Source organism: Archocentrus centrarchus, chromosome 1 (genome assembly GCF_007364275.1).
Source record: "Archocentrus centrarchus isolate MPI-CPG fArcCen1 chromosome 1, fArcCen1, whole genome shotgun sequence".
Taxonomy (NCBI): domain Eukaryota; kingdom Metazoa; phylum Chordata; class Actinopteri; order Cichliformes; family Cichlidae; genus Archocentrus; species Archocentrus centrarchus.
The window spans coordinates 21541226-21554294 of NC_044346.1; the positions used below are offsets into that span (position 1 = coordinate 21541226).

Genomic DNA, 13069 nt, shown 5'->3' on the forward strand with positions numbered 1-13069 from the left:
ACTTTACGACAGAATAAATGGATTTGCTCTAACCTCGGGCTTTGGCATGTTATAAATTGGTCATGGCATTTTGATTTTACACCTGCATAAAATTTGAGTGTTCAATAAACTAGCCAAACGAATCTATTGTAATACATGTATTACTTCTTTGCATAGTAACAAAGAGCACCGATAGGTCCGCATTTAAGTAATAATTTAGGTTAATGTGAAATATTTGGTTTTAAGTTCACAAAACAGGTCATAAATTCATAACATATTGTGCGTTCTTCAGTTACATAAACCTGATAAACTATAGGAAATTATTGAGCTTAATAAAAAACAGTTTGGTAGTTGACTACAGCATCAGCAAATATTTCAGTTTTGCAATTTAGACCTTTGGAATTGTTTTTTTTTTTTAGTGCCCCATATGATATACCTGATTTATAATCACATGTTCTCAATAAAGAAACAGACCAGTATTCAAACTATAGATTATATAGAATTTATAGATCAGGTTATGGAATGTAAGTAATGTCAAATGTTCAGATTTGTTTAATTTATGCAGTCACTTCAGGACAGCAGAAATTGTACTCCTTCTAAGAAGGGAGGAGAACATAAAGGCTAAGTGAGCTGAGCAATGTTTATTTATTATGGATGGAATGACACACAGTACTGTAATAAGAAAGGGCTCACCACACATTCTTTGAGTGTTATCTTATTTATATTTTACTTGTCATGTTTTGTTTTCTGGAGAAAAATTCCTGGAATTGTAACCAAATTGTAACCAATTGAGGAACTGCAACTGGTGTGTGAGCTTTTTATTCCTTTTAAAGCATTGCTCTTTCATCTATTTAAATTAAGTAATCTTCAATATTATTCTGATATTAATTTTGACAGAAAACTGCATGCCAAAGTACACACCACTCAGTATTTAAGGACTCCCTCTGCTGGTCTTGGGTACTAATCATCACCTGCAGTGGGTGGATCCTCCAGTGACAGCTGTACTGTGATTGGCTGCTCCAAGAGGAGGCTGCCATGACACATTGGATGCTGCACAGATCCACAGCATCAGCAGGCACCGGACCTCCATCCTCCTTGTTATCCCTCTCTCTCTCTTTTTTCTCCTCCTTTGCCTCTCCTCCTCTCACTACCACCCTTGCTCTCTCTTCTCTGTCCCTTCTCCTCCCACTTGGACGGACACGCAGGCCTGTTTGAGTACACTGCAGCAGAGGTCCATTAAGACACCAGCAGCAGGAATAGCAGCAGCAGCAGCGACAGCAGCAGGCGGACTGGTAGGTGTGCTGAGGCCTGTCTCTCTCCTTATTGCAGCACAGGCAAGACATCGCATTCTCCTCTGATCTCTGTCAAGGACTATCTATTTGAGAAGTGTGTGTGCATGTGAGAGGAGGAATCTGGCAAGTAGTCAAAGAGGTCTACCACACCCTGGGAACATTACTATCAGTGATAGGGCTACATGAGGTGAATGTTGCAGTAGATATTTTCATCCTCGTGCTATGTTCATTGTGTACTTCTATCTGGGCTTATCCACATGGATTCATATTCTGTGTTTCTCTGCTCTAGTTGTTTGTTGCTTTTCCTTCACCCTACAGCACTGTGATTTGATTCAGCACCCACTAGGCCTCGTTCGTCTACACACGTGTCTTTGCTAATGAATGCATTGAATGTCTAACTAAGGTCACATCATTTGCCATGCTGTGTGGACATATTGTCAGCCTACCTAATGACAACCCTCCTCTCTTTCCTTTCTAAAGCTATCTTCATCACCAGCCTCTCCATCCACCTGTCTCTCGTCTATCTTCCTGCATCTTAATTTCCTCTCACTTCCATTCCTCTTTCTCAAAACCCTCTCTTTCCTCCCCCTGCATTCCCGTCTCCATCTCTTCGACATGCCTTTTCTTCTTCCTGCCGGCTGGTTTCCCAGGATGCCTTTTTCCAGGCCGCTCCGTTAGGCCCTACCAGCATGGGCGGAGCCTGGGTGGGGAGAGACATTACGGATTGGACCCTTCCCCTCAGGACGGGCGTGCTGGCGGGTCACCCTCCCTCAGCTTCAGATGGGCGAGGACGCTGAGAGCCCCAAAATCAACCACACCTTCCTGCGAGACTATGTCACTGAAGGTAGAACAGACGGAGTATAACTGCTGCCTCTGTGGTGTCAGATAACATACTGGCATAATTGAACAGATTAATTTCAGCTTCATGGGTGCATTATTCCTGCACTGCTCAATAGAAGGAATGATGATGACACTGATCACTCCATGCCTGACTCAGTGACAGGCACTTTATCATTTTAAATTTTCCTAAGACATCATATTCTCCCAGAATACATAAATGTTTGATTTATGGTTTGGAGTAGCAGAAATAATATGCTGTTTTATTAATTTTTTTTGTTGCCACCCTGTCTGCATTGTTATGGTCACTTTATCATCTGCCCTTTTTTTTCTCTGTGCCTTCCTAACATCTTTTCTACTCAGCCATTGCTTTGGCTTTCTCTCCTTCTTTCTTTACTTTTGTTTAATTGCCTCCCATTTTCTTGTCTTCCTCCCAGCTGATGTCATCTCTACAGTGGAGTTCAACCAGACGGGGGACCTGCTGGCCACGGGGGACAAAGGTGGCCGAGTGGTCATCTTTCAGAGAGAGACTGAGGTCAGTTTACAATGCAAAAATCACCGCTTTCTGTACCCAGCATAGCTGCAACAGACACTTACTGCATAGTTATTACACAGACTTTTTTACACCTTTGTACACATACTGTAAATGCATGCTGAAAAGCTGTGTTTTCTTCACTGTCTGCCCTGGGCAGTCTAAAGGGGAGTCAGAGGAGGCGGGCGAGGTAGGGGACTCTGGGGAATACAATGTCTACAGCACGTTTCAGAGCCACGAGCCTGACTTTGACTACCTGAAGAGTGTGGAGATAGAAGAAAAAATTAACAAGATCAGATGGCTGCCACAGCAGAATGCAGCACATTTCCTCCTCTCCACCAATGGTGAGAAATCAGTGACACCTCAGTCTCTGTCAGCAGATCATGATTTTTGATTGTGCTGAAATGAAGTACAGTATATAGTTTTTGCCATCAGACTTTACCATTTTTCTTGATATGACACATTTGACCGTGGCATCACTTACACACTTTGGTATCAAACTACCTCCAGTTTCCAAAATTATGGCAGCCTTCTGTCATCTTTTTTTTTTTTTACCTAAGTAAAATTAAATAATATTAGGCTAATCATATAATCTGTGCTTTAACTATACTTGATTGCTCTTAAATCTGTGAGATAGTGATTATATTTTAAGTAATGTGTAGCTATTTTAGAAAAAAAAATCTGTCTACATTAGGTGCAGAAAAGTGTTTTTTTTTTTTAAATTAACTGTAAGTGTGATTTTTCCTAAGTTGTGCTTAGCGTTTTTGCTGAAAACGTCGCTCTCTTATGTGTAAATCATGATGCCTGTCACAGATAAGACCATTAAACTATGGAAGGTGAGCGAGAGAGACAAGAGACCAGAGGGATACAACCTGAAAGATGAGGAGGGACGGCTCAAGGACACCTCTACCATCACCTCTCTACAGGTACACGGACACACACAGCTGCACATGGACACTTTTATTTTGTTCAGTCAAGTATGTATCAGGCTGGCATTCAATCATCCAATCAAGTGTCTGTCTTTAATGCCTTTGCTCCCATCTCTGACTCTACTGTCCTCCAATTTTGTCCTTATTGTTGTCTTTCTTCGTGTCCTATGATTCACCCCTTCTCTTCTTATCCTATGTTTATTCTTCATTCTTTTACCTTTCACCATCTAAGGTGCCAGTGCTGAAGCCTACAGATCTAATGGTGGAGGTCCGTCCCAGACGGGTATTTTCTAATGGACATACCTATCATGTCAACTCCATCTCAGTCAACAGCGATGGTGAAACCTACCTGTCTGCTGATGACCTCCGCATCAACATGTGGCACCTGGGCATCACAGACCGCAGTTTCAGTATCCTTAGTGTCTGTGTTTTTTTTTTGTTGTTTTTTTGGCAGGTTATCACACATTGTTTTGTTTTAAACCTACTGGGCGCATTAACACAACTATTTGCTTTATATATAATTCTATAGCTCCTCTCTGACTTTTGTGTGGCATCTAATCTCTCACTGGGGGAAACTTCTCAGATTTTTACAGAGAATTAAGGCTGTTGCCATGGACAGATTCACATTTCCTTCTGGACAGTGATGCACTTTATGGTTGTGCTTTGGTAGAAAGAAAATAGTTCCTAGATGAAACTGCTCAAAACAAGAAAAACTAGTTTTTCTTCTTATTTTGGGGGATTTTGAGCACCAGACGGCAAGTGCTGTTTAGCTCCATTATATTCAAGAGAAAGCAATCATTTCTAAAACTGGGCAACTCACACTATAATAACCTGGATGAATGGCATAAATGACCAGAGGGTTAAAAAAAACAAAATGATTGTAGGATGAAGTGTCCCTAAAACAGTCCCTAAAAATACATACTTTAAAGCAATTCACACTAAATCCTTTGTATAATAATATTGATGATTATGTATGTCTCATTCTTACTAAAGAAAAAGACAATAGGCTGTATTGGACACACACCTCAAATGCTTCTGTTCTACGTTTGCATTTAATTTACTGTTGTTATGAGCAGCTGAACCATATATTTAAATCTAGGCCTAAAATATCATGCAACCAATTCCATCTCCTGTATAGTAATCATAAGTAGTCATCTGAATTCATGATCGACACTTAATGTAAACAGCACGCGACTGCGATTCGATTTGTGTTTCATTTGAGTGCTGTGCACTGCCCCAGAGTGTATATTCAATGCAGGTGGTAGCATGTGGGACTGGCTGCATGTTGTGATTTCCCCATTCAAATGGAAGCTGACCTAGAAAATCATAGAGGCATCTATGGAAGACGAGTTTAAATAATTCACACAGCAGTACACTTTCTTCTGAGCCACACAGGACTGCCACAAATAGAACAGAGAGGAACAGCGTGTGCATGCATATTGGGGATGGGATGGGGTGCATTTTTTTTAGGGATGTCTTCATGAACTTATAGTAGGTGTGAGCATGTAGATCATCTGAAAATAAAAAGACTGCATGACGCATGTAAGCGATTTGTTCCCCTGCACTGCTTCACTGTGACAAAACATGAATACAGTCATCACGTTTTGTGTGGCTGTGGCAGAAACCCCACTCGCCACTCGATTTATGTGGTGTTTAATGTCTGTGCTGTTTGCTCCTTGATGAGCCTTCTCAGATATTGTAGACATCAAACCAGCAAACATGGAGGATCTGACGGAGGTGATAACAGCAGCAGAGTTCCACCCTCAGCACTGCCACTTGTTTGTGTACAGCAGCAGCAAGGGAACGCTGCGCCTCTGTGACATGAGAGCCTCAGCTCTCTGCGACAAACATACCAAACGTGAGGATGTTGTAAAGATTACAGAGTTTATTAAGAAGTGTGCATGAGGAATTTCAGTCTCATATAAGCAATGCAATTATATTTGTGTCTGATCAGTTTTTGAAGAGCCTGAGGACCCAGGGAATCGCTCCTTCTTCTCAGAGATAATTTCCTCTGTGTCAGATGTTAAGTTCAGCCATAGCGGACGTTACCTGCTGACCAGAGACTACCTCACCGCTAAGGTGTGGGATATTAATATGGATAAAGGCCCAGTAGAGACGTATCAGGTAGGGTAGGACTTCTTTCTGCTTTCTCATGCTTTTAGTCATATCTATCTGGAAATTGTTGAAATATGATCATTTTAGTTCCGAAACTACTAGTTATTAATTTTGTTAATTACAGGTGCTGGTCATAAAATTAGAATATCATAAAAAAGTTTATTTATTTCAGTAATTCCATTCAAAACATTTAACTTGTATATTATATTCATTCATTACACACAGACTGATGTATTTCAAATGTTTATTTCTTTTAATTCTGATGATTCTAACTGACAACTAATGAAAACCCCAAATTCAGTATCTTAGAAAATTAGAATATTACTTAAGACCAATACAAAAAAGGATATTTAGACATGTTTTAACATGAAGTATTAACATGAAAAGTATGAGCATGTACAGCACTCAGTACTTAGTTGGGGCTCCTTTTGCCTGGATTACTGCAGTATTGCGGCATAGCATGGAGTCGATCAGTCTGTGGCACTGCTCAGGTGTTATAAGAGCCCAGTTTGCTCTGATAGTGGCCTTCAGCTCTTCTGAATTGTTGGGTCTGGCATATCGCATCTTCGTCTTCACAATACCCCATAGATTTTCTTTGGGGTTAAGGTCAGGCGAGCAGTGTTGCCAACTTGGCGACTTTGTCGCTAGATTAGCGAGTTTTCTCGGTGACGTCGGCTACTTTTGGAGAGCTTTTTGTTAACCTGAAATCCTGCGCTATCTCCGTGTTTTGTGTACATACAGCCTTCGCACTGCGTCCGTTCAGACGCTTTGGCATTGCCTGGACCCCCAAGAGTACCGGACTGTTGGTATGTACCGTAAGTCACGTGACCTTAATAGCGGAAGTGAGTCCGATCGTGTCCTCGTGATGCAGCCGGCGGATACGACGCCTCCATTGAACGGGTGGGCGTGTTGTTGTGATCAGCATATATGTCTATGGATTTACAAATCTTGCTGACTGAAGGATGGAAGTTTGTTCATTCAGTCTGGTTACATGTTTTGTTATCTTACACAGGAGGAAGCACTTTGGTGAAGTCTACTTCACTGCAGACTGGCTTTTTAAAGAATAAGTCAGCCGTTTGCTATTTTCGCTCTGTATCTTTTCTGTTTACATTTTAATAGCACAGCTGCGAGTCTTTTTTTATGGAGAAAAAAAAGCATTAATTTATTAGGGGAGCATTATTATTTAAATATGCCAGTGGTTTATTTTTGAGCAATTTCTCATGTACATCTACAGCTGAATGTTAATAAAAGTGTCTGTGTGACATTTGGGACATGTAGCTTTGACTCAGAGGTGCCTTTTTGCTTACAGTACACTTTTGAGAAGAAAAAAAATATCAAGATGTATTTTGTATATCACCATTCAGGTAAAAAAATATTGAGATATTATTTTGGTCCATATTCCCCAGCCCTAGTAGTTCTAAACATATTTAGGGTGTTTTTTCTTCACTTTTTGTGTCTCCAGAGATGTTATTCCTCTCTCCTACAGCCTCGATTTCAACTACATGCAAATAACAAATTATGCAAATTAGGTGACGATGTCATATAGCGACTTCTAGCGACCTTTAGGACATCCAATAGCTACTTTCCTTGCTGAGGAGTTGGCAACAGTGCAGGCGAGTTTTGTTGCTACTTTCCCACCACCGAGGAGCTGGTTCACGTGCCAGTGGTCGTGCTGTTCCCAATGAACCGGCGAAATGCTTAAGAACGGGCCCACGTTCCCACCGCGTTTCTGTGAACTGCTCCTTTACGTATGAGTGTGGGCGGGTCCTCGTCTGGACACGGAAGCCGAAGCGCACAAATGTGGGAGAACACGCTCCCATTTCTTGTGCTGCAAATACGTTTCACGGTCCAAACCAAACTACTGCAGCATCTGTGTGCAGCACAGAGGTAAACACAGACAGCGATTTGTGTCCTTTTATCTGTGATATGAACTGATACAAAGCAGCAAGTTCAGCCTTAGAGCCCAACCTAATTCACAGCCGTGAAAATCGCTTCGCTTTTCTCATGTAATACACATGTAATATGGTAGAAAACTTGATGTTGAGATGGCAGAGCCACTCCCTTGTGCCGCTTTCGTCACGCCTTTGTGGTTCGAGACCAGCTAGTTTGCGGGGCCGGAATTGAACCCGTTTTTTGGCTGAGCACCGAGTGTTCCGGTGGTGGAAAACCCGCGTAAAGGTTCAAATTAAGGCACCTGCTCCAGAACCCTGTTGGTGGGAAAGAGGCCTGACTGTGGAAACTTTACACTGGACCTCAAGCAACATGGATTCTGTGTCTCTCCTCTCTTCCGCCAGACTCTGGGACCTTGATTTCCAAAGGAAATGCAAAATTTACGTTGATCAGAGAACATAACTTTGGAGCACTCAGCAGCAGTCCAGTCCTTTTTGTCTTTTAGCCCAGGCGAGACGCTTCTGACGCTGTCTCTTGTTCAAGAGTGGCTTGACACAAGGAATGCGACAGCTGAAACCCATGTCTGCATACGTCTGTGCGTGGTGGTTCTTGAAGCACTGACTCCAGCTGCAGTCCCCTCTTTGTTAATCTCCTACTCATTTTTGAATGGGTTTTGTTTCACAATCCTCTCCAGGGTGCGGTTATCCCCATTGCTTGTACACTTTTATCTACCACATCTTTTCCTTCCCTTCGCCTCTCTATTAATGTGCTTGGACACAGAGCTCTGTGAACAGCCAGCCTCCTCAGCAATGACCTTTGTGTCTTGCCCTCTTGTGCAAGGTGTCAAAGGTCATCTTTTGGACAACTGTCAAGTCAGCAGTCTTCCCCATGATTGTGTAGCCTACAGAACTAGACTGAGAGACCATTTAAAGGCCTTTGCAGGTGGTTTTGAGTTAATTAGCTGATTAGAGTGTGGCACCAGGTGTCTTCAATTTTGAACCTTTTCACAATATTCAAATTTTCTGAGATACTGAATTTAGGATTTTCATTAGTTGTCAATTATAATCATCAAAATTAAAAGAAACAAACATTTGAAATACATCAGTCTGTGTGTAATGAATGAATATAATACATTAGTTTCACTTTTTGAATGGAATTACTGAAATAAACTTTTTCATGATATTCTAATTTTATGACCAGCACCTGTATTTGTCTCGCGTAACATCTGCAACAGTTTTTAAACTCATGATTTCGTGCCTTTTTCAAAATAAAATATGCCTACTTTTTACTTACGCATCATTCAACGTAATTCAGTGGCATCAACTCGATCCCTAAGAAAACGTGGAAGGTTATAGTTTTTGCTGCCAGTGATTTATACACGAGAGGAGAGTACAAGAAAGGATATAAAAATGCCAAAATGTGAGTATCCTGAACAGGATAATCCTAAATCTACCCAGAAACTTAAGCTGACTGTTTGCATCATCCCCAGGTCCATGAATACCTAAGGAGTAAGCTGTGTTCCCTCTACGAAAATGACTGCATCTTTGACAAGTTTGAGTGCGTTTGGAACAGCTCAGACAGGTAAGAGGCAGTTTGGGACAGACACAGTACAGTTTAAGTCGATTTGAAAGCAACAACAGACTGTTGTGTCAGTGTGTTTCTGCTTAAAGTGATTTCCTAAATGCCCTGCCTTTTCCTTGATGCGACATTTAAATCAATCCAAGAGGCAAGCTTTGCAGACATCAAATCAATCCTTGTGCATTCAGTTTGCCCCCCCTTCCCTTCCCCTCACTCTACCATCAACATGACTACTTTCCCTCTCCTTTCACTCTCTTTCTCCTCTCCTTTCCTCCATGATCCAGTGTGATTATGACAGGGGCGTACAACAGCTTCTTCCGGATGTTCGACAGGGAGACAGGCCGAGGCGTAACCCTGGAGGCGTGGCGAGAGAGCAGCAAGCCTCGGGCTGTCCTGCGAACCCGCCGCGTGTATACTGGTGGTAAACGTCGCAGGGGCGACGTGGGTGTCGATAGCCTGGACTTCACCAAAAAAATCTTGCACATGGCTTGGCACCCGTCTGAAAATATAATTGCCATAGCAGCCACCAACAATCTGTACATCTTCCAGGATCGTGTCAACCCAGAAACACAGGCACAGTGACAAGAGTGGAAATATGTACAGAGGTAGTCACAGGGCTTTTTAGAAGGTGTCAGAAATGCAAAAAGTGGCTGGAATATATTTGGATGTTTTATGGAAGGCATGGCGAGTGCAAAGCTTATATCAGAAGATTAAATTAAACTCGAGCTGTTTGACGATGCATCATCTGTACATAACTGGAATAATCATAAAATGACAAGACTCCTTATTCGGTTCATTTTATTTGATCACCAAGGAAGGTGTTTAATCAATCACTGAACTGATCTCTAGTACCCATCGGGACTTTTTTTTTTTTTTGCTGCATTCTACTTCCACTTTTTGAAGATGTTTGTGTAGTAAATGAGGTGCAGGGACACCTCTTGATCTGCAGTGACTCAGTGCTGTTGCTCACACAACATGTTGCATTTTCCATTAATGTTCTGGTTATCTTTCACACAACAATGGAAGCTATGTGCTAGCTAAGTACTGAGAAGTAATGTCTAAATGCTACAGAATATACAGATCATAAAATGACTGGATGACTTTATCAAACGTGTTATTGTATAGCTCTTCACAACAGTCTCCTAAAACTTTTTTTTTCTTCTCTATCCAGTGACAACAGCGATTGAACCTCTCCTTTAGAGCAGTGCTCCTGGAGATCGCACGAATAACTGTCCCGTAATCTTTGCCCTGTTCACGTTGCAATAATAGCACTAACAAAACACAGTGCAGCAGCATTCCTGCTTTAATACATGAGCTCTTCTACAGGTAACAAAAAAAAAATGTATACACTCTTTTTACTGTTTGCTGTAAATATTGTTTTTTTTTTAAAGGCAGTACTAATTTTCAGTTCCAGAGAGCTAAAGGGAAAAAAAAAGCATTTTGTGGAGTACACTGTAAATCAGTGTGAGATCTCATTTACAGAAAGGTTTTTGGAATCACACTTTATCAGCTATTTTCTCGTAGCAGTATGTAGGTAGTTGTTGCCGGCCGTAGAGAGGATGGGGTAAATTATGCACAATAAAACACCTACTGTTTGGTTGTGTATATTAAGCCAGTATTGTGTTTTGATTGCTGTATCATGGTAATCTAATGTGTAAAAAAAAAAAAAAAAAAAAAAATCTACATGCTTACATGGTAAAGCATAGTAGTTGAAGGGGACAGTGTGCATATTGATGGGGAGGGGGGATCTTACAATCAGGACAAAGTTGCATTCTAAGCACATTGTTTGTTAATGAGACCCCTGAAATGAAAGTTGTGTCCAGTGTATTTGCAGGTTAGAGGTTATCATCAGTGCAATAGCTCATCACAGCAATTATGTCATGTGAGTTCATACTATCACAGGATCTTAATGTCATTATACCGTATACCTCACAGCACCACATGCTACTCTGGGGTGTGACTCTGAAAGCCCGGGATGTACAGCAGTACAGTAAAGTGATGTCTGTGTTGACATGAATCGCGTGAGATTTATTTGTTTACAGTGAAGTACTTTATTTTCAAGTGACCTTGGCCCTGATGGGATTATTGTAAGTGATCTAAATGTGTACTGTAGTGGGCGGAGTAACATAATTGGTGCAAAGGTTGAGAATATCAAGTCCCCTTTGCACATTTTCAAAATCTGAAGGATCTGCATTATTTCACTGTGTAAAGAAATAATTGTCACATGTGCTTCCTCCCCTCTCCCTCGCACCTCGTTTGGTTTCCCAAGTTGCTGTTCACAGACATCTGTGTTAACTGCCAATGGCTAAGAGGATTTTCCTATTGGCATAAATATTTTTGTCTTCACTACCAGCTAGTGTTGTCATGCGCAGACACAATTTTGCACTGATCTAACACGTACAACACAGCAAAATCCATGACAATGACAACCCCACAAGAAAACGGTTTACATAGTGAAAGGCCTTCTGAAGCATTATGTAAGCACCGAGGTTCCATCCCTGCAGTGGCGAATCGTAGTTTAGAACAAGTCAGTTGTAATCGCATCATAACCACCAACACATACAACCAGTGAGACGATTTGTGTTTGGGAGCACAGCAGCAGCAGCATGTCGCCATTACTCGATGCTACTAGCGTGTATATCTATCATACTTTTAAAAAAAAGGACAAATCTAACAGTACAAAAACATAAATCAAATGAGGTGAATGAAAGGAATGTGCATTAATAAAATAACAGGAAATTTAACAAAAATGCGTTGGATCTTTTTTTATGTCTGTCTTCATTTAATAGGTTCCCCTTTTTGTCTCACTGCACAAAAAACATTAAATTAATCTGAATAAAACCTTTCACAAGGGAATTTTTTTTCAAATTCAAGCACTTTAATAGACATCCCATTTAACTTCATCACTGGAAAAAGGCACTCACGTTTACAGTAAAAAGGCTCAACATCAGCAATTATAATTCACAGGAGCATTGAGGTTATTAAGATTAATAGCATTCACGTGTAAAGCTTTTCATACACAATCACTGTCGCCGTCTTGTGAAAACAACATATCTAGGAAAAACAACCCCATTTTAATCTTTCTTAGATCACAATTTTCAAAAGTATTTAAATAAGTTCTGTTACTTTATCCATCCATCCATACATTTTCTTACGCCATCCATCCATCCATCCATCCATCCATCCATCCATCCATCCATCCATCCATCCATCCATCCATCCATTATCTTACGCCATCCATCCATCCATCCATCCATCCACTTTCTTACGCTTATCCAATTCAGGGGTGCAGTGGTGCTGGGGCCTATCTTAGAAGTCATAGGGTGGGAGGTGGGGTATACCCCAGACAGGTCGCCAATCTGTCACAGGGATTATTTTAGTTATGTGTACAATATTTTTCTTTACTGTCTCTCTTTATCTGCTAAATTCAAAACTGCCAAATTTAGATAAAGGATCTTGGTTTTAAAAGCTGGCATTCTGTCACCAAAAATGTCTCTAAACTAGAACCAGCATTGTGTACAACACAGCGAAACATCTCATTTTAAATATTCCAACTTGTGATACACAGTTTTTATGGAATGAACATGATGTATCTTAAATGTTTCATTGGCATACAGGTAAGAAATATCAAAATAAAGGGAAGTCTTGTCACACATTTACAGTGACATGATAAAGTTTTCACAGGACTCTATGTAGTCCTATGAAAAACTAAGAACTTATAACTTCAGTAAGCAGCAGCCAGGTTTGTTAATCAAATGCATTTGATTAGCTAATCATCAGCCAGTGTGAGCACTTATATAAAAGCAGGCGTTCTGGAATTTTGCACGGCTGTAGCGCTCAGGTGTGTGCTAACACAATGCCACAATTTTCCCAGGAGTGAACATCCCAGCAAATTCACTCTGAGGTCAGACCATGCA

General features: G+C 40.9%; 1 protein-coding gene across 1 annotated transcript; it reads left to right on the forward strand.

Annotated features, from left to right (window-relative positions):
* Positions 1–1063: 1063 nt before the first annotated feature.
* ppp2r2ca (protein phosphatase 2, regulatory subunit B, gamma a) lies at positions 1064–10848 on the forward strand. Its single transcript, XM_030735352.1, has 10 exons — positions 1064–1271; positions 1752–2115; positions 2546–2643; positions 2801–2984; positions 3454–3566; positions 3802–3979; positions 5263–5427; positions 5524–5693; positions 9064–9155; positions 9437–10848. Exons 2-10 carry the CDS (start codon positions 2052–2054, stop codon positions 9732–9734), a joined length of 1362 nt encoding a protein of 453 aa, XP_030591212.1. The 5' UTR covers positions 1064–1271; positions 1752–2051; the 3' UTR covers positions 9735–10848.
* Positions 10849–13069: the final 2221 nt, after the last annotated feature.

What these genes read in the sequence shown, in the direction of transcription:
- ppp2r2ca (XM_030735352.1), top strand. Translation starts at nt 2,052, where the DNA reads ATGGGCGAGGACGCTGAGAGCCCCAAAATCAACCACACCTTCCTGCGA. An exon ending in CTACCATCACCTCTCTACAG is followed by an intron (nt 3,567 to 3,801) that starts GTACACGGACAC and finishes TCACCATCTAAG; the next exon opens with GTGCCAGTGCTGAAGCCTAC. An exon ending in CATCACAGACCGCAGTTTCA is followed by an intron (nt 3,980 to 5,262) that starts GTATCCTTAGTG and finishes GAGCCTTCTCAG; the next exon opens with ATATTGTAGACATCAAACCA.